We start from the raw sequence: 27788 nt of genomic DNA, 5'->3' as shown, positions 1-27788 counted from the left end.
CTATCTCCGTCCCATTTTATTCACGGAATCCACATTCCGTTACAAATGCGACGCATTAGTAAAACTTAAAGCACCATAATATTTACGTTTTCTGGATATCAGCCAGAGTCCGTGAGAGGGGGAGGGGGTTGCTTGGGTTGGCACGTGTCCGGTCAAACCAAAACTGTTTCATATTTTACGGAGTGGTGTATATATATATATATATATATATATATATATATATATATATATATATATATATATATATATATATATTTACCATTGTAGTACCTCGTTTTCTCCCCTTGTAGGTACCTCATTTTTGCTTGTTCCTCATCTTTTTACTTTAGGGACGCCATTCCCGTCTATAGGTATCTAAATTTCTGCGGTATTTCTCATTTTTGCCAGACTTTATCCTCATTTTTCACTCTTCATTCCTCACTTCATGTTTGTGGTGCGTGGTTACACACCTTCATATATATTATATTATATATATATATATATATATATATATATATATATATATATATATATATATATATATATATATATATATATATATATATATATATATATATATATATATATACCCTTCATATGCGTGGGTAAAAGCAACACTGACTTGCCAGATGTGATCACAACACAGATATATATATATATATATATATATATATATATATATATATATATATATATATATATATATATATATATATAATATAATATATATGAAGGTGTGTAACCACGCACCACAAACATGAAGTGAGGAATGAAGAGTGAAAAATGAGGATAAAGTCTGGCAAAAATGAGAAATACCGCAGAAATTTAGATACCTATAGACGGGAATGGCGTCCCGTTCATGCAGCTTTTGGCTGCATGAACGCCAGAGATGCTTCGAGTCCCGATGGGTAAGTATATATATATATATATATATATATATATATATATATATATATATATATATATATATATATATATATATATCCAGACCCACTTACATATATATATATACACTTACACAAGAACAGGTAAATACATTCATGTGTATATATGTAGATATGAATACATCGCATTTCCTCATCTTTCCCCAGGTGTTATGGCAACGGTGTGTTTTAATTAGTTTGTTGCCTGATATTAGCCAAATTACGTTTATCAGTTAATTAAGCGGAATTCTCTCATTTCAACCCAAGACAGATTGCGATGGTGGCCGTCTCTACTGCTGTTTGGCACTATCACCATCGCGGCACTCGCTGGCACTGTCACCATCGAGGCATTCGCTGGCCATGTCACCATCGCGGCACTCCCTGGCACTGACACCATCGCGGCATTCGCTGGCACTGTCACCATTACGGGACTCGCTGAACAACGCGTTCATACTCTCAAGTAAATTTTACATTCGACATTGCCACCTTCAGATTTGGGGCCTGTTATTTTTCCTCTGAATTAGAGTTATTCTCGTCACCGACACCCCCCCCCCCTTACCTCCTACCACAGGCAGTTATTATCTTCACTGCTAACATCGACAATCACTGGCCTCTCCACCGGTAAGGTTTCCGTCACACCTCTGGTTAAACCTGAGGAGACGAAGGCCACAACAGAATGTGACAGTCGCTACACAGACAGATACCTCAACATCTTAATAAGCTTTTGGCTGCATGAACGCCAGAGATGCTTCGAGTCCCGATGGGTAAGTATTTTCTTTCATTCTCATCCAGTGATGTGTACTCTTGTCTCCCAAACCCAGTTTATAGACCAAGTTCGATAACGCAATTAATATTTGGGCTTTTGCAGGTCATCTCAAGGCTGGTTACGATTGGTGGTCATATTCTTGGCATGAAAGAGGACGATTCACAACTTTGTTTCGGCCATTGTGTTCTCGTCCTTTATTAAAGAGATCCGCGAGACCTCGGCCACGGTGGTGTCGTCGACAGCGTGGGAGGCGCCGTTGTGAAGGTGCAGAATGTCCCGTCCGTTGGTCAGCCTGCAGGTGGCGCTCCTGAAGAAGGACGTCCTCGTCACCTCTGAGTCTGGCGGGAGGAGAAGGACACGATGAGCGGGGCTGCGGGACAATAATCACAGAATGACACAAATACAAATGTAATGGTGTCAACGAAGAAGCAAAATTGAGACAGATAAAGTTAGCAGTGAAGTAGAAGAAGAAGAGAAATGTAACAGTAAATATCTGAAGCTTCAAACGTGTGCTTGTGCATGTTTACGACACAAGGCATGCATAATGGGGAGTAAGACTGACAGTCAGGATTGGAGGCTCAGGGGTGCCTCCATCCACAGAGGAAGGGCAGGAGGATCAGAAGTACAGTGCTCGAGGCGCCCGTTTCACCTGCTATTGCGCCTCGAGCAATGGCAGGTGAATATTGTACGCCGCAATAGCAATATTTTTCACTGAGACGCCGCCATCGCTGACGGCCAGGAAGATCAGGAGTACAGTGTTTGGGGCGCCGCCATCCACAGTTGAAGGTGAGGGGTAGCAGTAGTGTTTGGGACGCCACTTACCAGAGTCCCTGCGAGGGGGCCAGCGACACATGCCGTGCCCCGTGAAAAAGCGACGGACCTGAGAGCGGAACTTGGTGGTGGTGAAGGTGTAGAGGAAGGGGTTGAGGGCGGAGTTGATGGGCAGCAAGACCACCACGACGTAGGCATAGAGCTTGGCTGTCAACACACGTTACAGGCACATTAGCTTCGTGTTAAAGCTCACAGTACATGTCTCTCCATGTCTTAAATATACACACAAAGAGCATTTAAATATTCACATATATATATATATATATATATATATATATATATATATATATATATATATATATATATATATATATATATATATATATATATATATATATATATTATATATCCTTTTCATATAAAAGAACACATCTCTAAAAGGCAGAATATAAACATTACTCTGTTCCAACACGTGTGGCGACTCACGAGTGATGTCGATGTCTGCGAGCGCCATAATCCGCAGGATGATGATGGGTGTCCAACACAGGCAGTCGGTGAACACAATGAAAAAGAAGCGCATCGCGAACTCGCGGTCGCCGAGGGAGAGCGGGGTGTTGGCCCTGGTGCGGCGGATGCTGTAGAACATGCCGGTGTATGACATCAGGATCAGCACCACACTACCCAGGGCACGGGGCAGCCACGGGAGGGAGGGAGGGAAGGAGAGAAAGATTATATAAGCATCTAATCGAGAAGTGGTGTTCATTGGATTCTTCCAAAAGGTGCGCTTGATTAGGGTGTGTATTTGATATGAGGGGGAATAATAATAAGTGTTACTAACCCAATCTGATTGAGGCCAACGAAGACGAGAGCCGAGTAGAGCCACCCCGGGACCCAGGGGTCGTCCAGGTGAAGCGGGAAGCACAGCCCATTGGTGCCGTAGAAGCCCTGCTGCCCGCGGTAGTACATCACTGACCAGCGCACGACCCCACCAGCGCACGTCCACACCAGCGCATGTCACACACCATAGAATCGGTAAGTCACAGGAATTTATATTAATTAAATTATATAAAAACAAAAATTAACGCAATATTTACAGAGGTCTTCCATAGACCATATGTCTGACAGTTGCACACCCTTGACTGTCTATGTTTGTCGTCCTCGCCATCCCTCGATCACTGTTCCCTTTTCTAGTTTAGCTTCAGCTCAAAGGGTCAAAGGTCAAATTCCAGCGAAAGATCAATAATCTATATATAATCAATATTTCTAAAATCAAAGAATGTATTCATAAACCAATCTCGACATATCAAACACACACACACAAAGACACACACACAATGTATGACTTCAAGGACAATAATATCCATTCAAACATTGAGAAAATACATAGATTACATCGAGGCCGGCAGAGCCACCACAAGGGGGTGTGGAGACTGACCTGGGATGATGGAGATGACGATGCCCAGCGCCCAGATGCAGGCGAGTGCCAGCTTGGCACCCTCGTGGGAGAGCTTTGGGGCGGCCAGGGGCCAGGTGATGCACACCCACCGCTCCACGGACATGAAGGCCAGGATCAACACCGACACCTTCACAAAAAGAGACGTTAGAAAGAACTTTTTAGGTCAATACGACGAGAACAAGGAGCTGGGATGCTTAAAGTGCCTAACACTAAAAATTTGGGAGAGTTTAGAGCCACCGGGGTACGTCAGTTGGCTTGGTGTACCGGGGCTACGTCACCTGGCTTGGTGTACCGGGGTACGTCAGCTGGCTTGGTGTACCGGGGTACGTCAGCTGGCTTGGTGTACCGGGGCTACGTCACCTGGCTTGGTGTACCGGGGTACGTCAGTTGCCTTGGTGTACCGGGGTACGTCACCTGGCTTGGTGTACCGGGGTACGTCACCTGGCTTGGTGTACCGGGGTACGTCAGTTGCCTTGGTGTACCGGGGTACGTCACCTGGCTTGGTGTACCGGGGTACGTCACCTGGCTTGGTGTACCGGGTACGTCACCTGGCTTGGTGTACCGGGCTACGCCACCTGGCTTGGTGTACCGGGCTACGCCACCTGGCTTGGTGTACCGGGGTACGTCACCTGGCTTGGTGTACCGGGCTACGTCACCTGGCTTGGTGTACCGGGGTACGTCAGTTGCCTTGGTGTACCGGGGTACGTCACCTGGCTTGGTGTACCGGGGTACGTCACCTGGCTTGGTGTACCGGGCTACGCCACCTGGCTTGGTGTACCGGGCTACGCCACCTGGCTTGGTGTACCGGGCTACGCCACCTGGCTTGGTGTACCGGGCTACGCCACCTGGCTTGGTGTACCGGGCTACGACACCTGGCTTGGTGTACCGGGAATGCTGTTTAGAGAGAAAACGAGGAAGTTGCCTGTAAATAGTGATGGGTCAACGTCGCCGTCAACCAAACAAACGGATTTTTTTTTTATTTTTGGGGCTGATGACCCCAGTCAGTTGAGGCGAGGCTGGTTAAGGTGAGATCAGCTCAGCTCAGCTCAGCTCAACTCAGCTAAGGTCAGGCCAGATCAAGTCAGGTTAGGGAGGTAAATTTAGGTGAGGTTAAACTAAGTAACCTTAGATGAGGTTAACACAGGTTAGATTGACTAAGGTTTGGTTAGATTACCTCAACCTAGGTTAGGAGAGGTCAAGTTCGGTTATGTTATGTTAGCTGGAGGGAGGGAGAGAGAGAGAGAGAGAGAGAGAGAGAGAGAGAGAGAGAGAGAGAGAGAGAGAGAGAGAGAGAGAGAGAGAGAGAGAGAGAGAGAGAGAGAGAGAGAAAGTCACACCACCAGTTCCATTTACCCCTTCCACCCTCCCTCTCTCCAACATATAGTTCACCTAGAGATAGTATATATATATATATATATATATATATATATATATATATATATATATATATATATATATATATATATATATATATATATACAGCTATGAAGCTTTCGTATAAATTTACGTACATTTAAAATGTATTACGTAAAGTTTCTTATTTTTTTTTACTCGTGTTAAAAAGACATCACAGCATATATGCTTCATGAAGGAAGCAATGAAGAAAAAACAATTTCTTCATGAAGAAATTGTTTATCCATCTTTTTCGAGACCATTTTTTTTTTTAATTATTATTATTATTTCTAATCGATAATCGACCAGACAAAAATCTAGTTTCCAGTTAGCAAATTCTCAAATATTTACATTCATATTATATGAACAAATATTTCGACCGAAAAAAGTCTTTTAAGTGTAATAAAAAAATATTTTCATTTTCCTATAAGTGTTTTAGCATTAAGATGTGTGGGTTGGAACCCTTATTATCAGCCCAATTACGGTGACTTACTCTCTGCAAGGGTAAAGATGCTGTAAAAGAAATGCTATGAATGTAATGTTGTGAATCAAATGTTGTGAATTAAATGTTGTGAATCAAATGTTGTGAATCAAATGATGTGAATCAAATGTTGTGAATCAAATGTTGTGAATCAAATGTTGTGAATCAAATGTTGTGAATCAAATGTTGTGAATTAAATGTTGTGAATCAAATGTTGTGAATTCAATGTTGTGAATCAAATGATGTGAATCAAATGTTGTGAATCAAATGTTGTGAATCAAATGTTGTGAATCAAATGTTGTGAATCAAATGTTGTGAATGAAATGATGTGAATCAAATGATGTGAATCAAATGTTGTGAATCAAATGTTGTGAATCAAATGTTGTGAATCAAATGTTGTGAATCAAATGTTGTGAATCAAATGTACAGAATATCTTCAAATATCTGTTTGGCCTTTCTTTAGTTTTATGTAGTTTAAATATGTTTAATACCTTACGACTGTCTTCAACAAGTTAAGCAGTACAATATTAAGGTAAGAAAGATGACTTTCGGGATGAATAATGGTTGCAACCCGTGCTCTTAAAAAATAACATCGCTCTTCGCTGGTACACCCGCGCTATGCCCAAAAATGGACGAAATTTGAAATGAAATCGGCTCACAAAAGTGACGTACTGTCCCGTTTTCTGTTTGAGTCCTCCGGCTTACTCGGTTAGGTTCAGGAGAGGAAACTTTCAATTAAAGGTTTTCCATGACGTTTTTGAAACTTTAGAAGAACTTCCTGTCCTCCTAACCTACCAGAGGACCCTTAACTTACTGTTGTAGAAAAAAAAATCCAAAATTTATTTTCAATTTTTTTTTATTTTCAAATGACGTCCATTTTCGCGACCACAACAGCCAAATTCAGACGTAATTTGTAAGAGAACAAGTTGGATCAATACATCCGTGATCCAAGTATTTGATTCGTGTAAAACTTAAATGGTACCAAAGGTCATTTAGCCCTAAGGTCAATACAGGTGTTCGGGGGTGGGGGGGGGGGGGTTACCTGGAACACAAAGTGACCATGACCTGGTTAACTGTGTAGTTTACCTGAAGTCACCAGACGGGGGAGTGTGACAGTTACTGTGACGTGACGGTGACAGTTACTGTGACGTGACGGTGACAGTTACTGTGACGTGACGGTGACAGTTACTGTGACGTGACGGTGACAGTTACTGTGACGTGACGGTGACAGTTACTGTGACGTGACGGTGACAGTTACAAAGCACTCCTGACCACCACCCAAGTGTCTGGTCACAGTTTGTGTCGAGTTGTGGTGACTGTAAATGTCCCTTTGAGACATTGAATGACTTTCTGATATATATTTTTGGAATCTTCCAAGAGTTCTCACACACAGACACGTCCAGCGTCTCTTGACGTGACCTGACGTGACACTGAGGTGACACTGAGACCTGACGTGTCTCTTGACCTGACCTGACACTGAGGTGACACTGAGGTGACACTGAGACCTGACGTGTCTCTTGACCTGACCTGACACTGAGGTGACACTGAGGTGACACTGAGGTGACTTAACAACATGAGCGTATGTGTGACTCACGTCAGACACTGACCTACACGACCGTAGAGTCAAAAGCTCAACAAACCCCCACAAGCACATCTAGGTGAATACGAGTGTGACCTCACATGTGACGTCAACTGACCTCAGCGGAGGTCATGGCGAGGACTCCGGTGATAGTGCACTCCCAGGAGGTCATCCAGTAGTAGGCGTGGACGTGGTACTCTGAGCGGAACTGCAGGTCCTTCACGGCAACCACCACCAGGTAGAAGCCCGTCAGGAGGTCGGCCACTGGGGGGAGGAGAGAAAATATTAGCAGAGGGGGAGGGGGGGTCAAGAGGTCAGCAGTAGTCAGGACGATACAATGTTAGTAGAGGAGGGTCAGGATGTCAGCCATGGTGGGGAGGGGAGGGGGGGGGGAACTGTTGGCACCTGTTGAATACAAGTGATGCAGATGGTGCCACTGGCTTGCACTGGCACATTTTGTCTTTTGGACCTGTTGAATGCCAGATAGTGCCACTGACCTATTCTAACGTGCCGAGTGCCAGATGATGCCACTAACCTACACTAACCTGTTGAGGGTTACTGACCTGCTGATTGCCAGAGTGTGCCACTGACCTACACTAACCTGCCGAGTGCCAGAGAGAGCGCCTCCCCTTACCTACACTAACCTGCTGAGGGTTACTGAGCTGCTGAGCGCCATACTGACCTGCCAGGTTACGGATGAAGAGGGAGAGGACCTTGTTGTCGTCGCGGGAGAGGCCCCGGCCGCCCAGCACCGTCAGGTTGCCCACTAGTGTGGCCGCCGCCACCAGCCACACCGTCACACGCAGCTCCAGCCTCACCAGCAGGTGCTCGAACGACGACACCCCTGTCCACGGTGGGTCCTCACAGGTTAGGTGGCTAGCAAGGAGGTAGTTTTGGGTGGCTAGTTGTGGTTAGTTGAAAGAGGGAGAGTGAACACTCCGTGGGGAGCATGTGGGTGGATAGGAAACATGAGGGAGGGAGGACAAGGATATCCACTAACAAGTCGAGTTAGATAACGGGGGTAATTAAGTGATTGCCTGTTGTTGTTGTTGTTTAAGATTCGCTACTTGGAACAAGTTCCAAATAGCACGGGCTAGGGTGAGCCCGTGGGAGTGATTGCCGTATAAACAGCGAATGGTAAATATGCTCTGCGTGAGAGTATGCAGGCGACCTTGTACCTTACAGAGTTGTTGCATAGGAAGCAAAGTCATGTCACGCTATAACTACTGCTTGGTTGGTTGTCTTCACCCAGCTGGTGGTCCTGTGGTCCCCCAGCTGGTGGTCTTGTGGTCCCCCAGCTGGTGGTCTTGTGGTCCCCCAGCTGGTGGTCTTGTGGTCCCCCAGCTGGTGGTCTTGTGGTCCCCCAGCTGGTGGTCTTGTGGTCCCCCAGCTGGTGGTCCTGTGGTCCCCCAGCTGGTGGTCCTGTGGTCCCCCAGCTGGTGGTCTTGTGGTCCCCCAGCTGGTGGTCTTGTGGTCCCCCAGCTGGTGGTCTTGTGGTCCCCCAGCTGGTGGTCCTGTGGTCCCCCAGCTGGTGGTCTTGTGGTCCCCCAGCTGGTGGTCTTGTGGTCCCCCAGCTGGTGGTCCTGTGGTCCCCCCCCCCCCAGGGACACCGCCAGGCTGGGGACGCACTGAAGGGTCTTTGTCTCATCATCCCCTTTACGACTTCTCTCAAAATTTTCCCTCTTATGGGTTTTCATAGCTTTGAGAAATTCCAGTCAGGAGAGACTATATGAGCTGGAGAGTGAGCTAATATCGCAGTAACAAGGTTATCGAGAATAACCGAACTCAATTACGGGCTCACCATAGACTGTGCTACATGGACATTTCGTTCTGATTAGCTAAATCTAAAACAACAACAACAACAACAGCAGCTGGCCACAGGGCACAGCTGGTGCAGTGGCTGTGGGTACACCGCTCTGCCCAACATGCTCTCTTACTCTTGGTGCTCAGTTTACAAAGATGTATTTGTTGTTCGATTTCCCGGCCGAGGCAAAAACAAATAGCCAGTTTTTTTCTCCTGATGAGCCTGTTCACCTAGCAGTAGATAGGTGCCCGCGATGGGGCGCCGATGCTGAGTACAAATTGGTGAGTACACACACATTCACATTTGACGAGGCGAAGCCGTTGCTACGCTCAGATGACAGGTGTAATGAAAGACACAGCTCAGCATCTCTCGGACACACACACACACACTGCTGCCGACCCAGCTGCATGTGTCCGCGAGGCATGGAGGACACATAGGGAGGTGCTGCAGTGTGAGGGGCCCAGAGGTAATGTATCACCTGTGACAGTTTGGAACAGTATCAAGTGTGACCATCTCTCAATGAGCGATGCTCGGACGTAGGTTCGAACCCTCATCGCGGCCCTTGTGAATTTGTTCGGTACATTGTGGTTTAAGGCTCCTTCCTGTGGTTTGTTGGGAGGGGGGGGTGCTAACTCCTCGGCCGGGTGGGGGGGGGGGGGCGAGAAGGGGAGGGAACAGAGTTGAGGGGCTGGGCGACGCTCGCTCTATGAATACCAAGTTGAGGGATGGAACATTTGGAAAACAAGATTGTGAGTTTTACCTCTCGTGGGACGAGCTGGCTTCCCTTCCCTCGAAAAATTTCTGGTTACCTATTTCTTCAGAATTTCTCCGTTTCTTTCTGTCATTGCTTCCCTCCGAGTCCCCCCCCCCCTCTCTCTCTCTCTCTCTCTCTCTCTCTCTCTCTCTCCCTCATGCCCTCGCCTTACTCCACATCTACCTGGTTTTTGGTTTAAATAAAATCGGGCTGAGGGTAAAAATGTTAAAAACTATATGACAACGTGATGCAACAGGCAGCGTTGCCAGGCGCCGTGTTGCAACAGGCAACACTGCCAGGCGCCGTGTTGCAACAGGCAGCGTTGCCAGGCGCCGTGTTGCAACAGGCAGCGTTGCCAGGCGCCGTGTTGCAACAGGCAGCACTGCCAGGCGCCGTGTTGCAACAGGCAGCGTTGCCAGGCGCCGTGTTGCAACAGGTAGCGTTGCCAGGCGCCGTGTGGCAACAGGCAGCACTGCCAGGCGCCGTGTTGCAACAGGCAGCGCTGCCAGGCGCCGTGTTGCAACAGGCAGCTCTGCCAGGCGCCGTGTTGCAACAGGCAGCGCTGCCAGGCGCCGTGTTGCAACAGGCAGCGTTGCCAGGCGCCGTGTTGCAACAGGCAGCGTTGCCAGGCGCCGTGTTGCAACAGGCAGCGTTGCCAGGCGCCGTGTTGCAACAGGCAGCGTTGCCAGGCGCCGTGTGGCAACAGGCAGTACTGCCAGGCGCCGTGTTGCAACAGGCAGCGCTGCCAGGCGCCGTGTGTGGCAACAGGCAGCGCTGCCAGGCGCCGTGTGGCAACAAGCAGCGCTGCCAGGCGCCGTGTGGCAACAGGCAGCGCTGCCAGGCGCCGTGTTGCAACAGCGGCGCCTGTTGTGTGTGTGTATATATATATATATATATATATATATATATATATATATATATATATATATATATATATATATATATATATATATATATATATATAAACACATACACATACTCATATATTCAGAGCTACGAGGTGTGAAATTGAGATTCTTGCGAGCGCCAGAGGTGCTCCTGTTATTAACATCTTTACTGATAAAAATTTATTAAAATTTTACCTAATCTAAGGAATTCAATTAGATCTGATTAGAGTGAGGATAATGCCGGTATTCACTATCACACAGCTCCTGGTGACTGAGGCACCAGGCGCGCACACTCCCCACGCTCACCAGCTGCATTGTTACCTGCTCACACGTACATTCTAGATGATCAGCGACGAATGATCTAAACGGGTTCTAGGGAGACCCTCCTTAGACCTTTGAAGGTGGAGCCTCGAGTTCTAGAGGGTAGGTGTGGAAAGATTAGACTCCTCTTCAATTTGTCGAGCGTGGGGTGGACTCTGGGATTGTAGGCTAGGAGGGATGGGGGGATGAGAATATTAGGGATGGAGATAAGTGAGGGAGGGATAGAGATAAGTGAGTGAGGGATAGAGATAAGTGAGGGAGGGATAGAGATAAGTGAGGGAGGGATAGAGATAAGTGAGGGAGGGATAGAGATAAGTGAGGGAGGGATAGAGATAAGTGAGGGAGGGATAGAGATAAGTGAGGGAGGGATAGAGATAAGTGAGCGAGGGATAGAGATAAGTGAGGGAGGGGAGGGAAGACAGGAAAGAGAGATGACAAACTGAGTCTCTGTGCCTCAGGACCTCATGCCTCGCACGATCGCTACCTCAGACAACCACGTTATTGTAAGTTCTCCAGTTTTTTGTTTATTTTCTCCATTCCAATATTATGAAATAGCTCCAGTAGAAGGATGAATATGTAGAAACAAAAAACAGGATATATAACATATATGTTGAGGTGTAAATATACCAAAACAATTTCAATTTGAAAAGTTTCTAACTATTTTTAAGAAATTGCCTTTAAACCGGAAATAACAGTAAGTATATTTTTTAGTCAAAAGCGACACCGACCCATGCAGGCCAGCACTGATCCTCACAGACCAACACAGGCTAACACTGACCTATGCTGACCAACAGTGAGAGAGTAAGATTAGACGTATCTTCTCACAATGGATACTAAGACAAGAAGCTGGAGGACTGCGCTGACCAATTACTGTTAATATATAACGTCACTGGAGACAGGAGAACGACCAGAAATTTTGAAGTCGGCCAATGTGACGCTGATCTACAACACTGGAGACCCTCATGAGGCGCTATACTACAAGCTAATAGAAAAAGACTATAAGAAAAAGGCAAGAGGAATAGCTTGACTGAAGTGTCTTTATAACAACACCTCCATGGATTAAAGAGCGGAAAACTGATAAGAGTTCTATGAGCGAGCTTACAAAAGATAGGACATGACAGCAAAGGATTCATAGACTGGATATATTTTTAGACATTTTAGAAAAGGCTAATGCAATATATATATATATATATATATATATATATATATATATATATATATATATATATATATATATATATATATATATATATATATATGAGACTAGTGCAGAGCTTTAAGAAACTGGCGGGAGTGACAGGGAGAGGCTACAGTAGATGAGGAAGTACATTAACAACTTAGAGAAAGTAGTCACGGTGAGAGAATCCCTCTGGTCAGCGACACCTTACTGAGTCCCATACTGGGTCAGTATTTAGACCTCTCGTACCTGGCATTCATGGGCATACTCTGCCAGAGAGAGAATGGACACCTTCCAGTGCAATTTGCCTGGTGGTGTAATACCTACGAGGAGGACGATACACATGAGTGGAACACTGCAAGAGAGAGACTCTGAGGCTTTGACACACAAAGAAAGAATAGGTTAATACGTTGTTGTTCGACTTTTACTGCAGTGACTAAAATATAAGGATGATAAATGTTGGGACTGGAAGGCAGGGCATCAGGCACTTAATTGTAGAAAAACTCTTCCTGGAGTTGGAGAGATAAAAAAAAGGGATCTAGCGGTTGATATTATACCAAACTTAAAAGTTGGCAGAAGTTGTGGGAACTTAAAACAACAGCTGCAAAAGCAACTTGAGCAGGTGTCTGGGGCTACAGAAGGCGTCTGGGGCTACAGAAGGCGTCTGGGGCTACAGAAGGCGTCTGGGGCTACAGCAGGCGTCTGGGGCTACAGCAGGCGTCTGGGGCTACAGAAGGCGTCTGGGGCTACAGAAGGCGTCTGGGGCTACAGCAGGCGTCTGGGGCTACAGAAGGCGTCTGGGGCTACAGAAGGCGTCTGGGGCTACAGCAGGCGTCTGGGGCTACAGCAGGCGTCTGGGGCTACAGAAGGCGTCTGGGGCTACAGAAGGCGTCTGGGGCTACAGCAGGCGTCTGGGGCTACAGCAGGCGTCTGGGGCTACAGAAGGCGTCTGGGGCTACAGAAGGGATGGAGGATGACCTCATGAGGGAGGCCAGGGAATACTTACCGTCCGTCTTGGGCGAGCAGTTGGGCACGCGAGGAAAGTACCCACAGTATCGGAACCTCTTGAAGTGCCTGCAGGGGACCAGAGACAGAGAGTTAGTAGGGCAAGTGGGGGACGAGTCGTGCGTGAAGGATATTCGTCCAGAGGGATACGAGATGGTCCGTTTGTCGCACGTCGTAAAGGATGGGGTATCCGTCGAACTTTGTTCAGAAAGGCCTTCCGGCACACGTCGTCGGGGAGGGCCTTCCGTCACATGTCGTCTGGGAGGGCCTTCCGTCACACGTCGTCTGAGAGGGCCTTCCGTCACACGTCGTCTGAGAGGGCCTTCCGTCACACGTCGTCTGAGAGGGCCTTCCGCTGAACGTCTCCCGAGAGGGTCATTCGTCTAGCGTCTTACAAGATCAGTCATCGTTCATCAACAAGGAGAGACTGGTGGTGGGAACGGAAGGGTTGGGCCTCCTCGTACACTTGTCAGCTCCGTGTTGGGTGAATGGAAGGGTAAGAGAGGAACAAGAAGACAGAGACGAGGGCTGAAGACGAAGCAGAATAAAGCGGACGAGAGAGATGAGACAATAAAGAGGAAACTGAAGTACGAAGACGCGGTACGAAACACGAAATAGGAAACAATGTGAAGTGAAGAACGCAAAGGGGGGAAAGAATAGAATGGAATTATCAGGAGAAAGCGCCAAGCCATTACGACTAAGAGCAAGCAACAAGAAGAGGAACCAGAAGAAAGTGTGACGAAAGAGGAACAAGAAGAAGGAATATTAACAAAGTGACGAAGAGCAAGGATGAGAGATGAAGAAGAAACACGAAGGTTGAAAAAGGAAGGGGGATTTAAGAGGAAGAAACAGCGAGAAAAAATAAAGCTGGAAGAAAATTAAGACAAGGTGGACGATTGAGCAAGAATGAAATTAAGAAACAGGAAGGAAGGAAGGAAGGAAGGAAGGAAGGAAGGAAGGAAGGAAGGAAGGAAGGAAGGAAGGAAGGAAGGAAGGAAGGAAGGAAGGAAGGGAAGGAAGGAAGAACATAATAGAGGAGCAATTAAGAGGAAGTGAAAGGAGCGAAGAGGAGCCACGATAAGAGCCAGAAAGAAGAACCAAGGTGACAGTGGTAGGAAGAACCAAGGTGACAGTGGTAGGAAGGAACCAAGGTGACAGTGGTAGGAAGGAACCAAGGTGACAGTGGTAGGAAGGAACCAAGGTGACAGTGGTAGGAAGGAACCAAGGTGACAGTGGTAGGAAGGAACCAAGGTGACAGTGGTAGGAAGGAACCAAGGTGACAGTGGTAGGAAGGAACCAAGGTGACAGTGGTAGGAAGGAACCAAGGTGACAGTGGTAGGAAGGAACCAAGGTGACAGTGGTAGGAAGGAACCAAGGTGACAGTGGTAGGAAGGAACCAAGGTGACAGTGGTAGGAAGGAACCAAGGTGACAGTGGTAGGAAGGATGACGGGAAAAAAAACAAAATTATAAAAAAAACAGTGACGCAAAACACGCACATGAAAGCAAGAGTGATGCATAGAACACAAAAGTGATGACGCAAGAATGTTGCTTCCTCACATGACGCAAGAATGTAGCGTCCTCACATGACGCAAGAATGTAGCGTCCTCACATGACGCAAGAATGTTGCGTCCTCACATGAAGCAAGAATGTTGCGTCCTCACATGACGCAAGAATGTTGCGTCCTCACATGAAGCAAGAATGTTGCGTCCTCACATGACGCAAGAATGTTGCGTCCTCACATGAAGCAAGAATGTTGCGTCCTCACATGACACAAGAATGTTGCGTCCTCACATGACGCAAGAATGTTGCAGTGGACGCAGATGGAACGACGCCACAAAACACAGAAGTCAACACGACTCTCTATCTTTGTGATTTATTGGAAAGTGGGAAGAGTTTAGTTTATTTATTAAGTTTATTTATAAAGTTAGAAAGTTTATTTATTAAGTGGGAAGAGAACTTGCCGAGTGGGAGACGCAACACATAGGTAATAACGCGACACATGGGTAATGATGCAACACACGAACTCATGAGTGAATGACGCGACTCATGAATGAGTCAATAGCCAGCTGGTTGACCCCCGCCCTCACTCACACACTGGGGGGGGGGGGTCGCCGGGCCTCCATAGATTGCCAATCATGGCGTTCTAACTTGTGCTGCTGCTACTGCTGGTAGGAACTTGCTGTCTCAAACTCTGAAACACTATTGATAATGTTATCTGAAGTGGGGGGCCAGGAAGATTGGAGGGGGGTGGGGGGTTCGGTCGGACGGAAGGACGCGCGGGAGCGTGCGGGCGTACACACACACACACACACACACACACACACACACACACACACACACACACACACACACCAACAGGCAGGGCTCAAGGAGCTCAAGGGACTCGAGAACTCACGCATGGGTGACGGCGTTGTGGGCCAGGTCCCTGGAGACGTTCAGCAGCTGCTCCACACTCAGCTCCATGTCCGCCAGCCCTCTGAGGCGTCGTGGGGGGAAGAGAGAGACACAGGCACTAATGAACGCACACTCTCTGAGATACGCAAATATGGCATTGAGAAATAATATAACAGTTTAAGGACACTTTAAAGTTTAGGAAATGTGTTAACGACGATTATCAGAATCTAATTAAATTTTAAGAGTACAAGTACCCTGCTTCACCCCTGTGGTACAGCGTGGGGTACCCTGCTTCACCCCTGTGGTACAGCATGGGGTACCCTGCTTCACCCCTGTGGTACAGCGTGGGGTACCCTGCTTCACCCCTGTGGTACAGCGTGGGGGTACCCTGCTTCACCCCTGTGGTACAGCGTGGGGTACCCTGCTTCACCCCTGTGGTACTGCGTGGGGGTACCCTACCTCACCCCTGTGGTACAGCGTGGGGGTACCCTGCCTCACCCCTGTGGTACAGCCTGGGGGTACCCTGCCTCACCCCTGTGGTACAGCCTGGGGGTACCCTGCCTCACCCCTGTGGTACAGCCTGGGGGTACCCTGCCTCACCCCTGTGGTACAGCCTGGGGGTACCCTGCCTCACCCCTACATTGGTTCACCTAAACCTCGACTAGATGAAATAGTTGACCACATATCCCGTATGTAGTCAACTCTCTCCCCACCCCCCCTGCAGTCTCCTACACCTGTACTCACACCTGAACCCTCACCTGTACCCACTCGCCCCCCCCTCTCCCCCCTACCCCAGGTTGCCAGCTTCCCCAACACACAATAACAAGTCCTTAAACACCGGGGACGCTAATGATGTCCCTCACACAAATCGGACAAACAACAAATTTGACACTCGAGGCACCGATCATCACATGGTAATGAGGGGTGAGGCGAGAGGAAGGTGGGGGGGGGGGGAGTGGAGGACTAACCTATAACGGTGTGTGTGTGTGTGTATTGTGACTTAAACAAATAAAACAAAAATACCATATCTTGAGGTTATCTTGAGATGATTTCGGGGCTTTAGTGTCCCTGCGGCCCGGTCCTCTACCAGGCCTCCACCCCCAGGAAGCAGCCCGTGACAGCTGACTAACACCCCAGGTACCTATTTTACTGCTAGGTGACAGGGGGCATAGGGGTGAAAGAAACTCTGCCCATTGTTTCTCGCCGGCGCCTGGGATCGAATCCGGGACCACAGGATCACAAGTCTAGTGTGCTGTCCGCTCGGCCGACCGGCTCCTAAGTGGAGAGTGGAACAGTAACCTATAACGCTGTGTGTGTGTCAGCCAAGTTACAGCCCCCGCTCCTGTGCCAGGTAAGTCCACTACGGGGGTTCACCATAGCCCGTGCTACTTGCAACTTTTTGCTCCCAGTAGCTGAATCTAAAACAACAACAACAACAATGGAATGGAATTGTCAGGAGAAAGCGCTAAGCCACTGCCACTATATAACCCTGGGAAGGGATCAGGAAAAGGATCACAATACCAACCCAATAAACCTGACACCATCACCCTTGAGAGATAAAGAAGGCCGGAACAGGTTGTGCCCAGCGTCTGACAAGAAGAGCTTGGAGGCGACACAATGAGAAGTAAAAAAAAAAAAAAAGAGCTTGGAACAGGATCACGAAACAAGAAGTGAAGCCAAAACACATAAAAATAGATTGGAAAACATACACAAGGACTCGGAAAGGTGCAGCTAAACAGTGTGAGAATGACTCGGCACCGAAGGCTAAGGATCAACGTGTTGGACGCCAGTTAGGCGCCGTACACATGGGGGTGACCCAATACCCTCTTATGATGGCCGGCGCTAAGCTAAACAACTTTAAATATGACAAATACGATTGGTCATATATTGCCCAAATTGTCCTGGAATGTTCAAAATACGATGCCTATCGAAAATATGACTCTTGAGGGTTATTTTTGAGCGGAGTTCAAGGTGATTGTACATATTTGGAGTTTAAAATTACGGCTTTTAATACCGAAAATATTGAAATTAATGAAAGCGACGATTTGTCATATTTTGCCCAAACTGATGTACAGTATTCAAAATACGATGTCTATCGGAAATATGACTCTTGAACGTTATTTTTTTTTTAGCGGAATTCAGGGTAATTGTACATATTTGGAGTTTTAAATTGCTGATTTTTATACCGAAAATATGCAAATTAGTGAAAACGGCGATTTGTCATATTTTTCAAATATGAAAAATTTTGAAAACTATATTTGACGAAAATAAAAAGAGAGAGATATTAAAGAAATTAAAATAAAATACCTCAAAGAACTAGGAGAAAGAAGCACTCTGATACATTGCAAACTGTAACAGACAGCCTCGGGTGGTGGTCTGAAAAATGGCCAATAGACAGTCACAATAACGTGGCTGAATGGTCCACGTTACTTGAGAATGGTCCAGGACGGACCGAAACGTCGTCGTCTCCTCACTTCCTCGTGTGTGGTTTTCAATTTATAGGAACCTAATCAAACACCCTAAATATTGAGGCATTTGGATAAGGAGCTCTTGAACACCCCGCCGCCCCCTCGCCCAGTCACCACCCTTACGCCAGCACGGAAGGAACCGGAAGAGGTTCCTTACGTGCAGAGAGTTGCACTTACGTGCAGAGAGTTGCAGAGAAGCTCGTAAAAAACTACGAGGGTTGGAGCCAGAAAAAGGACCAAAAGAGATGGATCAAACGTCGTAAAAGAACAGGAGAGAGAGAGAGAGAGAGAGAGAGAGAGAGAGAGAGAGAGAGAGAGAGAGAGAGAGAGAGAGAGAGAGAGAGAGAGAGAGAGAGAGAGAGAGAGAGAGAGAGAGAGAGTATGATAGAACAAGAGCCCATGGATGACAGCTTGAGAAACAAATGACCCATAGCGACAATGTAACATTTCAACATAAATGCAGTAGGAAGAGCAGAATGAACTCAACGAGCAGGATGATGTATACAGAACCGGATTCCATGCCCGGTCCAAGAGCTTAAGCTCAACCATGCAGGCTCAAAGGCACTCGCGAAGCATATAAAAAGCGAATAATTAAATCATGATCCTCGGTGTGTTGACCATCGTGGCGCAGTGGGCCCCGCCGCTCACAAAGTGCCTCTAGCCGGCCTGAGAGCCCCGTATATCTGGCTTGAGGACCTTCATTAAAGAATAACTGGAGTGTAAATCCCTGGCGCCAGAGATGACACAGTGTGGCCAGAATGCTGCCAGGGGGAGCTGTAGTGACACAACTGGCCACAGTCAAGTAAGGCACAACTGGCCACAGTAAAGTAGGGCACAGCAGTATACAACAAAGAACACCAACAACCGAGAGTGTAACATTACACAGCTCAGAGCAACACAACCCATCCTTCACTAACCTAACCTAACCTAACCTTCACTATCCCAACCTAACCTAACCTTCACTATCTCAACCTAACCTAACCTTCACTATCCCAACCTAACCTAACCTTCACTATCCCAACCTAACCTAACCTAACCTAACCAAAAGTAGCCTTAATCACCCAAACCCAACCTACCCTAATACCTGTCACCAGCGCCGAGTGTAACAGTACTATTCTCGTCGACATGTGTCCAAGCCCATCATGGTTCAGTGGGTAGTGGGTGTGTCTGGGAGGTGCGGGGAAAAGTTCAATCCCACTGGTTGCCAGAATACTTAATCTTGCCGCCAAACACCTGCACGAATTCACCGAAGGGATGATGGACACTACGTTTGAAAGACTGCATCTTTCTCGATTGCCAGAGAGCATTCGACACAGTCGCCACAAATTCTGTTCATGCAGAGTGCAAAGTGGAAGCCCCTCTCAGGAATGACGCCAAGACTTACAGTGAGAATTTGGGGTAACGAGACTGGAGAGATAACGAGAGAGGAGAGAGATAACGAGAGAGGAGAGAGATAACGAGAGGAGTAACTATATAAATCGTCCCGGGTGTAAATCAAGGACCTGACAAGAAATTCCCTCATTCTTATTACTAACAGCTGATGAGGAGCTAAGTTATGAGATCACCAGGGGCAGAGATGGGCTGTGAGGTGGGCTGTGAGGTGGGCTGTGAGGTGGGCTGTGAGGTGGGCTGTGAGGTGGGCTGTGAGGTGGGCTGTGAGGTGGGCTGTAAGGTGGGCTGTGAGGTGGGCTGTGAGGTGGGCTGTGAGGAGGGCTGTGAGGAGGGCTGTGAGGAGGGCTGTGAGGTGGGCTGTGAGGAGGGCTGTGAGGAGGGCTGTGAGGTGGGCTGTGAGGAGGGCTGTGAGGAGGGCTGTGAGGAGGGCTGTGAGGAGGGCTGTGAGGAGGGCTGTGAGGAGGGCTGTGAGGTGGGCTGTGAGGTGGGCTGTGAAGTGGGCTGTGAGGTGGGCTCAAAATACAAACATGATACAAAAGATATCAGGATACGAATATAAGACCCCCCAACAGTGCTACATGAAGGGCATACAAATTATTTTGACGAAGCAAAACAAAAATGTAGTAGTCGACAAATTTTTACTACATAGGCACACACGTATACCTCCCCCCCCCCTCTCTCTCTCTCTCTCCCTCTCTCTCTCTCTCTCTCTCTCTCTCTCTCCCTTCACCATTTCATATAGATTACAGACAGCGGAGATGCGGCCCTTTATCTGCCAAACAGCTGGAGGTACCCTCTTCACCGTACCCCCAGCTGGAGGTACCCCCCTTCACCGTACCTCCAGCTGGAGGTACCCCTTCACCGTACCCCCAGCTGGAGGTACCCCCCTTCACCGTACCCCAGCTGGAGGTACTCCATCCATCATACTTACAGGGAGTCGAGCTTGGGAAGTGTTCGGAATGTGTCACTGGCCACCACCACCAGCGGGTTGCCCTTCAGACCTCTGTTGTGAGAGAGACAGAGAGAGAGAGAGAGAGAGAGAGACAGAGAGAGAGAGACAGAGAGACAGACAGACAGAGACAGAGAGAGAGAGAGAGACAGAGAGAGCATAAATTTTAGACTAACTAAATACATTACTCTATAACATAGTTATAATCAAAATACTTGGCCACCAAAATATAATATTTTCTACCAAAATGAGTTTGAGTAAACCTCTTTACTTAGCTCTGTATCAGGCTCGATAACAATGTTTGTTTCATCAGTTTACTGTACGAGTTTAATTACAAGTTGACAGTTTACAAGTTGACAGTTTACAAGTTTACAAGTTATACTCACAAATTAACGAGTGCCGTAAGTCCTTCAAAAGTTTCCGGATGAATGCTCTGGATCCTGTTGTTGTGTAGCTCCCTGTAAACGGGAGGTCAACACACGCATGAGAGGTCAATACTCCCATGAGAGGTCAAAACTCCCATGAGAGGTCAATACTCGCATGAGAGGTCAATACTCCCATGAGAGGTCAATACTCGCATGAGAGGTCAATACTCCCATGAGAGGTCAATACTCCCATGAGAGGTCAATACTCCCATGAGAGGTCAATACTCCCATGAGAGGTCAATACTCCCATGAGGTCAATACTCGCATGAGAGGTCAATACTCGCATGAGAGGTCAATACTCGCATGAGAGGTCAATACTTGCATGAGAGGTCAATACTCGCATGAGAGGTCAATACTCGCATGAGAGGTCAATACTCGCATGACAGGTCAATACTCCCATGAGAGGTCAATACTCGCATGAGAGGTCAATACTCCCATGAGAGGTCAATACTCCCATGAGAGGTCAATAGGTCAGTACGATCATTACTGGTGTATGGGTATTTACTGTTTGTACCTGCAGACTCCAGCTATTAGCTCTTGGACCCCGCCTTTCTAACCGATTTATGTTTCTTTACTTTTATGTTTTCTTTACTTTACTATTCTTTTCTTTTATGTTTGTTTACTTCATACATTTCTCTATAACACACACACACACACATGGAGCCCGTACCTTGTTAAGCACAAGACGAAGCTGGAAAAAGTCCAAAGGTATGCTACTAGACTAGTCCAAGAACTAAGAGGCATGAGTTATGAGGAAACGCTGCGGGAAATGCACCTTACGACACTGGAAGACAGAAGAGTAAGGGGGACATGATCACAACCTACAAAATCCTGCAGGGGAATCGACCGGGTAAACAAGGATGAACTATTCAACACTGGAGGGACGCGAACAAGGGGACACAGGTGGAAGCTGAGTACCCAAATGAGCCACAGAGACGTTAGAAATAACTTTTTCAGTGTCAGAGTAGTTAGTAAATGGAATGCATTAGGTAGTAATGTGGTGGAGGCTGACTCCATACACAGTTTCAAGTGTAGATATAATAGAGCCCAAGTAGGCTCAGGAATATGTACATCAGTTGATTGACGGTTGAGAGGCGGGACCAAAGAGCCAGAGCTCAACTGTGTGTGTGTGTGTGTGTGTGTGTGTGTGTGTGTGTGTGTGTGTGTGTGTGTGTGTGTGTGTGTGTGTGTGTGTGTGTGTGTGTGTGTGAAGGTACATCTATAGGAGTGAAAAAGCCCATCACTACAGTCCCGGTGATCAGTAAATTGGCCAGGCTTGTGTAGTGAGTCACGCCATAACTGTGTTACAGTCTGGTAGCAGTGATACAGCCATGTTGTGAAACACTTCATACAGGGCTTTCCACCCCAACCCTCCGAGGGCCAGGAGCTACAGTCCGACCTCTTCGCCACCGGAGGCGCTCATCTACACCTAGCCATCTCGAATTTCTATAAATTCTTTTAAATTAATTCGTTCATTTCAAATCAAATCTGCAAACAAATCCTTTATAGTGGTGAAAGGCACTCAAGCACTAACAGACCACAAGGCTTTACATGAAGGGAATATGTATTCAAAAAGGAAATGTGTTGTTTCAACGAAACTAGGAGGGACACGGTGCATTGTATTCAGGCAAATCGGTCAGTGTACGCCAGCTTTGAACGGAATTTAAAAAGAGTTTATCGGATTTTAACGGACTCCAACGACTTTTTACGGGTTTTAACGGTTTAAATTGTCTCGATTTTAGTCTTCCGGCTCACCGCTGGATGAGCTTTTGTGTAGAGTTAGTGTGGGGGGCGGGGGGTTGTGACTGGGAATGGCGCTGGGGGAGGGGGGAATGAGGCTTGGGGGAGGGGGATAGGTTAGGGGTTGCGGGGAGGGGGTTGAACATCAGCTGGGAGGGTTGAGGGGAAGAGTGCTCTATACTCCAGGTCGGTATAGAGTACTCATCTTATTACAGTACTCACCTAGTTGTACTTGCGGGGGTTGAGCTCTGGCTCTTTGGTCCCGCCTCTCAACTGTCAATCAACTGGTGTACAGATTCCTGAGCCTACTGGGCTCTATCATATCTACATTTGAAACTGTGTATGGAGTCAGCTTCCACCACATCTCTGCCTAATGCATTCCACTTGATAACTACTCTGACACTGAAAAAATTCTTTCTAACGTCTCTGTGGCTTATCTGGGTACTAATTTTCCACCTGTGTCCCCTTGTTCGTGTTCCACCCGTGCTAAAGAGTTTGTCTTTGTCCACCCTGTCAATTCCCCTGAGAATTTTGTAGGTGGTTATCATGTCTTCCTTAAATCTTCTGTTTTCCAGGGATGTGAAGTTCACCTCCCTTAGCCTTTCCTCGTAGCTCATACCTCTCAGCTCCGGAACTAGTCTGGTGGCATACCACTGAATCTTCTCTAACTTTGTCTTGTGTGCGGACGTCCATACGCTTGCACCTCTAGTCATCAACGGTATAAACTACCAGCTACATATTATGGAGCTTCATTTCACCAAATACAATGTGAAATGAACAAAATACAATGATCAAAGTCTACATGTGCCACAAGTCTCTCTCATCCCGCTACTCTCACACATTTAAACAAAATTATATTATCAGTGTTCATGCCAGCTTGGGAGAGTCTTGCCCTTGCTATCAGGCTCCAGTAAGAAATATCTGAAAAATACACCAAAATCGGAACACACCTGTGTGTGTGTGTATGTGTGTGTGTGTGTGTGTGTGTGTGTGTGTGTGTGTGTGTGTGTGTGTGTGTGTGTGTGTGTGTGTGTGTGTGTGTGTGTGTGTGTGTGTGTACGTCAACCTCCCGGAGGAACCCCTAGACGTGGTATTGAGGTGACGAAAGGGGGAGAAGAGTGAGATAACTCCTTACCTCACTTTTGGAGGTTTATGAAGTAAGGAATGGGTGAGAAGGAGCTAGGAGGTGGACCATATTACTTACAGATCAAGTAAGCTGTGGAGCTCCAGGAAGGCGCCGGGATGTATCACTCTGATCTTGTTGTGACGCAAGTACCTGAAGGAGGCGCAGACGAGGGCATTAGCAGGGAGGGTGAACTTGTAGTCGTAGTAGAGGTGGTTGTGGTAGTGTCAGACACTTCAGTAAATAACATTTCAACACGATACAATTGTCAAGAGGAACAGTATTTAGTGTGAAGAAAACTATATATAAGAATTCAAGTCAAACATTAGAACAGTATAGAGCACAACGGAAGCCAGAAATGGGGTCACGTGAGTGGTGAATTGTCAGATGGGTCAACAACTGAAGGTTTCTGGTGGCCAGCGCCCCCCCCCCTTCTTCAGCATTACACCCACTCCTCCAACCAAAGCCCCACCACTCGACAACATCTCCAACCCTTCCCCCCCCCCACACCCCCTCTCTATCCAAAGCTTCAATTCCAGTGAAGGTAAAACTCGCGGGAATATTTCCTTCCTTTTCAGAAACATTTTGGAAAAAATTTCATACCTCCGTGTGAGGGGGGGGGAGTAAGGAGCTGGTAGGGCGATTACATTTTCCAGGTGGATGGTGCCCATACTGGTGCCCATACTGGTGCCCATACTGGTGCCCACAGTGGTGCCCACAGTGGTGCTGTCAGACATCTGACAGTCACGTAAGTATGTAGTGACGAATATTACAAGTCGTTCATACATGCAGGATGCTCAGGCTATATATATACCTCTCTTATGTATTTTGTATCTTTTCTCTTATGTATTCTGAAGCAGGAGTGTGGGTAGTTTTGATGGTGTTAACGGGCGCCTGACACCAATTCCACCCCCTCCCCCCACACACACACACACCCTCACACACACACCTGTATTTACCCTCCTCTCGCTGGTAGCAGCCTGGCGCACACCTGAGAACATTGCTTCCGAAAACTCGTATGAGATGTGACGTGTTTCACCATCTCTGCCAACACCCCCCAGCCACCCACCACACCCCAGCCTGCCACCACACCCCAGCCTGCCACCACACCCCAGCCACCCACCACACCCCAGCCTGCCACCACACCCCAGCCTGCCACCACAACCCCAGCCACCCACCACACCCCAGCCACCACCACACCCAGCCACCACCACACAGACCCCAGCCACCCACCACACCCCAGCCTGCCACCACCCCCAGCCACCCACCACACCTCTACACCGTGTCACGTCGGTACCAGCTCACACCAAATACTACACATCACAAATAACCAATACTTCCAGATTACAGGTAAAAAAAAAAAATAAACAAATGAAATACTTTATGCAAATTTAGCGAAAATTAAAGTTTCAAAATCTTAACTGCATTAACAGCGACTTCATACCATAACCTGAGGCCAGATTCACTTAGCAGTTACGCAAGCACTTACGAACCTGTACATCTATTATCAATCTTTAGCGGTTTGGTTTACAATTATTAAACAGCTAATGAGCTCCGAAGCTCCAGGAGGCTGTTTAGAACAATAACAACAGTTCATTGTGGACATTTTCATGCTTGCAAACTGTTTAATAAATGTAACCATACCCGTCAAAGATTGAGGAAAAATGTACAGGTTCTTTAGTACTTGCGTAACTGCTTTGTAAATCTGGCCCCAGTGTTACAAAGGTTCCAGGCTGACGCAGTACGAGGAAGATAGTCAAGTGTGCCACAATTTTCTAAACCGGTGGTCCGGATGGCCGATATTGGACGTGGATCCTCACATTCAGGAGTTAAACCAACCCTCAATAGTTTCCCAGAGCGAGGTGGGTCGAGCAGTATTAAAAGAGATAAATTTAAGAGAAAACTAAAGAATGAGATGGGACAGTTAAGACACACTTAAAAGAAAATGGGAGACTGTCAGAAAATGGGAAAATGAGAGTGAGATGGCACACTTAAGGTTAAATAGAACGCGAATACATTTTAAATGAACTTGAGAGCAAATCATAAGAATTTGTAAATAAATTACTTCCTACATCTCCAGACAGGGTAAAGTCGACTGCTCAAGTTTATAATGCCAGTAATCAAAGGTTCAGGGTATATTATATTTATATTAGGTATATTATATTGAGTTATATAATAATCCGTAAGCCGAACAATTAGACAACTTAAGAAATATATAAACACTAAGAGAGTACTGTCAGATAAGAGCCGACGACGTGCTGGTGTGCAGGCCACCTGCACCAAGAGTCTGGTGGGTCTTGCTCTAACATGCATTACAGTATAGAGGATCCGAGGAAAAAAATGTATTACCAGAAGATAATTCGTGGTGTATAATGTGTCAATCTGTGTGTAACTTACGAGCGAGGAAACCTGTTGTGAAGAAACATGTTGAAAGATTACAATTTGAGTATCAAACCGAGAGACTGACCCGAGTGGCAGAGACAGTGTAGTGGCGGGGAGGGTACTACAGTACTCCTAGGGATACTCACAGAGCCTCCAGTCCCGTGAAGCCCCTGAGGGAGTCCTTCGTCAGCTCCTCCACCAGATTGTGCTCCAGGAACCTGCCGAGGGGGTAGATATGTTGTTAGCGTGAAGGATGAGATACGGGTCACCACTACCACCTCCCTCGTGGTCACCGGTGAGACCGCTCCCCTTCCCGTCCTCACCAAACTTCAGTACAACAAGCTACCCACAAAGGCTCCGCAACTTTCTGCACAAGTTCATACATACAAACTTCTCACTCTCTTCCATTTCCTTCTGTGGGCGTCGGCGAGGCAGAGAGCAGTGTCGCTATACAGCAATGGTCTGTCCGCCTCTCGCAAAACTCTGGCAGTCAAGGCGACGCAGCGTAAAGTATTCATTTACTGAGTTTTATTTTGGGGTTTGTCATATATAGGTACTTGGTGCCCGGGGGACTCTTCCAGCTCCACAGATCAAGACAGGCAGCTCCTTCCCCTCTAGATCGCCACACTCAGGCGCTGAAACAGGAAGCGCGAAGCTCTTGGGGTTTCTTTTAGTGTTGATGAAGCTAGAACCCAAGTCACTGAAAAAGTTCATGGGACACTTGTCCTAGGGGGGTTGAAGGGGTCTGTGATGCCAAAACATGTGTACCGATGGCCCAGTTACCAATACTTGATGGATTTGATTGCTTCTCAAGGATTGGGGAACGCCAGCTGCCTGACCAACACTGAAAATATATGAGTATTACCCATGGCGAATACACTTGTGTGGGTTCATACCAGCTATCTATCCTTCTTCTAAAGGAATATACTGTTATCCCATCTGGGCTACGTGCGAGGCTGTCAAGATTTTGAGCTTGATGAAAATCAAGTCTCTCCTCTACTTTTTCATCAAGAGGAGCCAAGCCTAGTGGCTTGGCTCCTCTTGGTGTTATTGATTTTATTGTGTCTTGCATGCCAACCCATAGAGCTTTTCCAGGGCAGGTCAAATATACTTGGACTCGGCCTGAATTGGGATATGAGGTCACAGCGCCAGAGCATCTGTTCTCCCCTGCGAGTGGGGTCGAACACCACCTGTTGTGACGTTACCAAACGGAAGTTCTCAAATTTTCTCTTCGTCACTGGGCTATCCCAGCTTGATAAGACAATGATAACAGCTTGATAACACAAAGTAACTATTTTTGTTCCAAGACAGTATTATTTCCTAACTGGTTATCCCTAAAAATGTATGGAAAATGGCTATTATCCCCCCCCCTCTATGCTTATGTGACCAGCACAGACAGATTTTAAAATTAGCCCGCTTTCTACTATAAAAATGGCGAATCTGTGTCTTCGTTTTCTTTGCCGTCGCCGAGGTAAACAAAGCGACGGAACTTGGTAAACCCGCCTTGGAGACCCATCAAGGAATGTCCCTCTTTTGAAGTTTAGAATGATCTCCCAGACGTCCTCATCACACTTCACGGCGTCCAGCGAGGTGCTGAGGCTGTCGTAATCCTCCTTGAG

General features: G+C 47.1%; 1 protein-coding gene across 12 annotated transcripts in view; it reads right to left on the bottom strand.

The window, feature by feature from the left end:
- Nucleotides 1-916: 916 nt before the first annotated feature.
- The window catches only part of LOC123762557 (relaxin receptor 1), a 181329-nt gene continuing 154457 nt past the window's right edge, over nucleotides 917-27788 (bottom strand). For 3 of the 12 annotated variants that reach the window (XM_069332497.1, XM_069332499.1, XM_069332500.1), the window contains 13 exons: nucleotides 26316-26387; nucleotides 23869-23940; nucleotides 20886-20957; nucleotides 20482-20553; nucleotides 15692-15772; nucleotides 13297-13364; nucleotides 8030-8191; nucleotides 7466-7611; nucleotides 3875-4022; nucleotides 3278-3407; nucleotides 2926-3116; nucleotides 2491-2646; nucleotides 923-2006 (listed from right to left, as the gene is read on the bottom strand). In XM_069332497.1, the coding sequence (XP_069188598.1) occupies nucleotides 1828-2006; nucleotides 2491-2646; nucleotides 2926-3116; nucleotides 3278-3407; nucleotides 3875-4022; nucleotides 7466-7611; nucleotides 8030-8191; nucleotides 13297-13364; nucleotides 15692-15772; nucleotides 20482-20553; nucleotides 20886-20957; nucleotides 23869-23940; nucleotides 26316-26387 (1549 nt within the window). In that variant the 3' untranslated portion in view covers nucleotides 923-1827. Of the gene's footprint in view, nucleotides 2007-2490; nucleotides 2647-2925; nucleotides 3117-3277; nucleotides 3408-3874; nucleotides 4023-7465; nucleotides 7612-8029; nucleotides 8192-13296; nucleotides 13365-15691; nucleotides 15773-20481; nucleotides 20554-20885; nucleotides 20958-23868; nucleotides 23941-26315; nucleotides 26388-27788 lie in introns of all 12 variants that reach the window. The other 9 variants (XM_069332502.1, XM_069332507.1, XM_069332504.1 and 6 more) reach the window with 8 other exon arrangements.

This window comes from Procambarus clarkii, chromosome 27 (assembly GCF_040958095.1).
Source record: "Procambarus clarkii isolate CNS0578487 chromosome 27, FALCON_Pclarkii_2.0, whole genome shotgun sequence".
In the NCBI taxonomy this organism is placed as follows: Eukaryota; Metazoa; Arthropoda; class Malacostraca; order Decapoda; family Cambaridae; genus Procambarus; species Procambarus clarkii.
The sequence above is the reverse complement of the archived record's forward strand: the minus strand, read 5'-3'. Positions and strand labels throughout refer to the sequence as shown.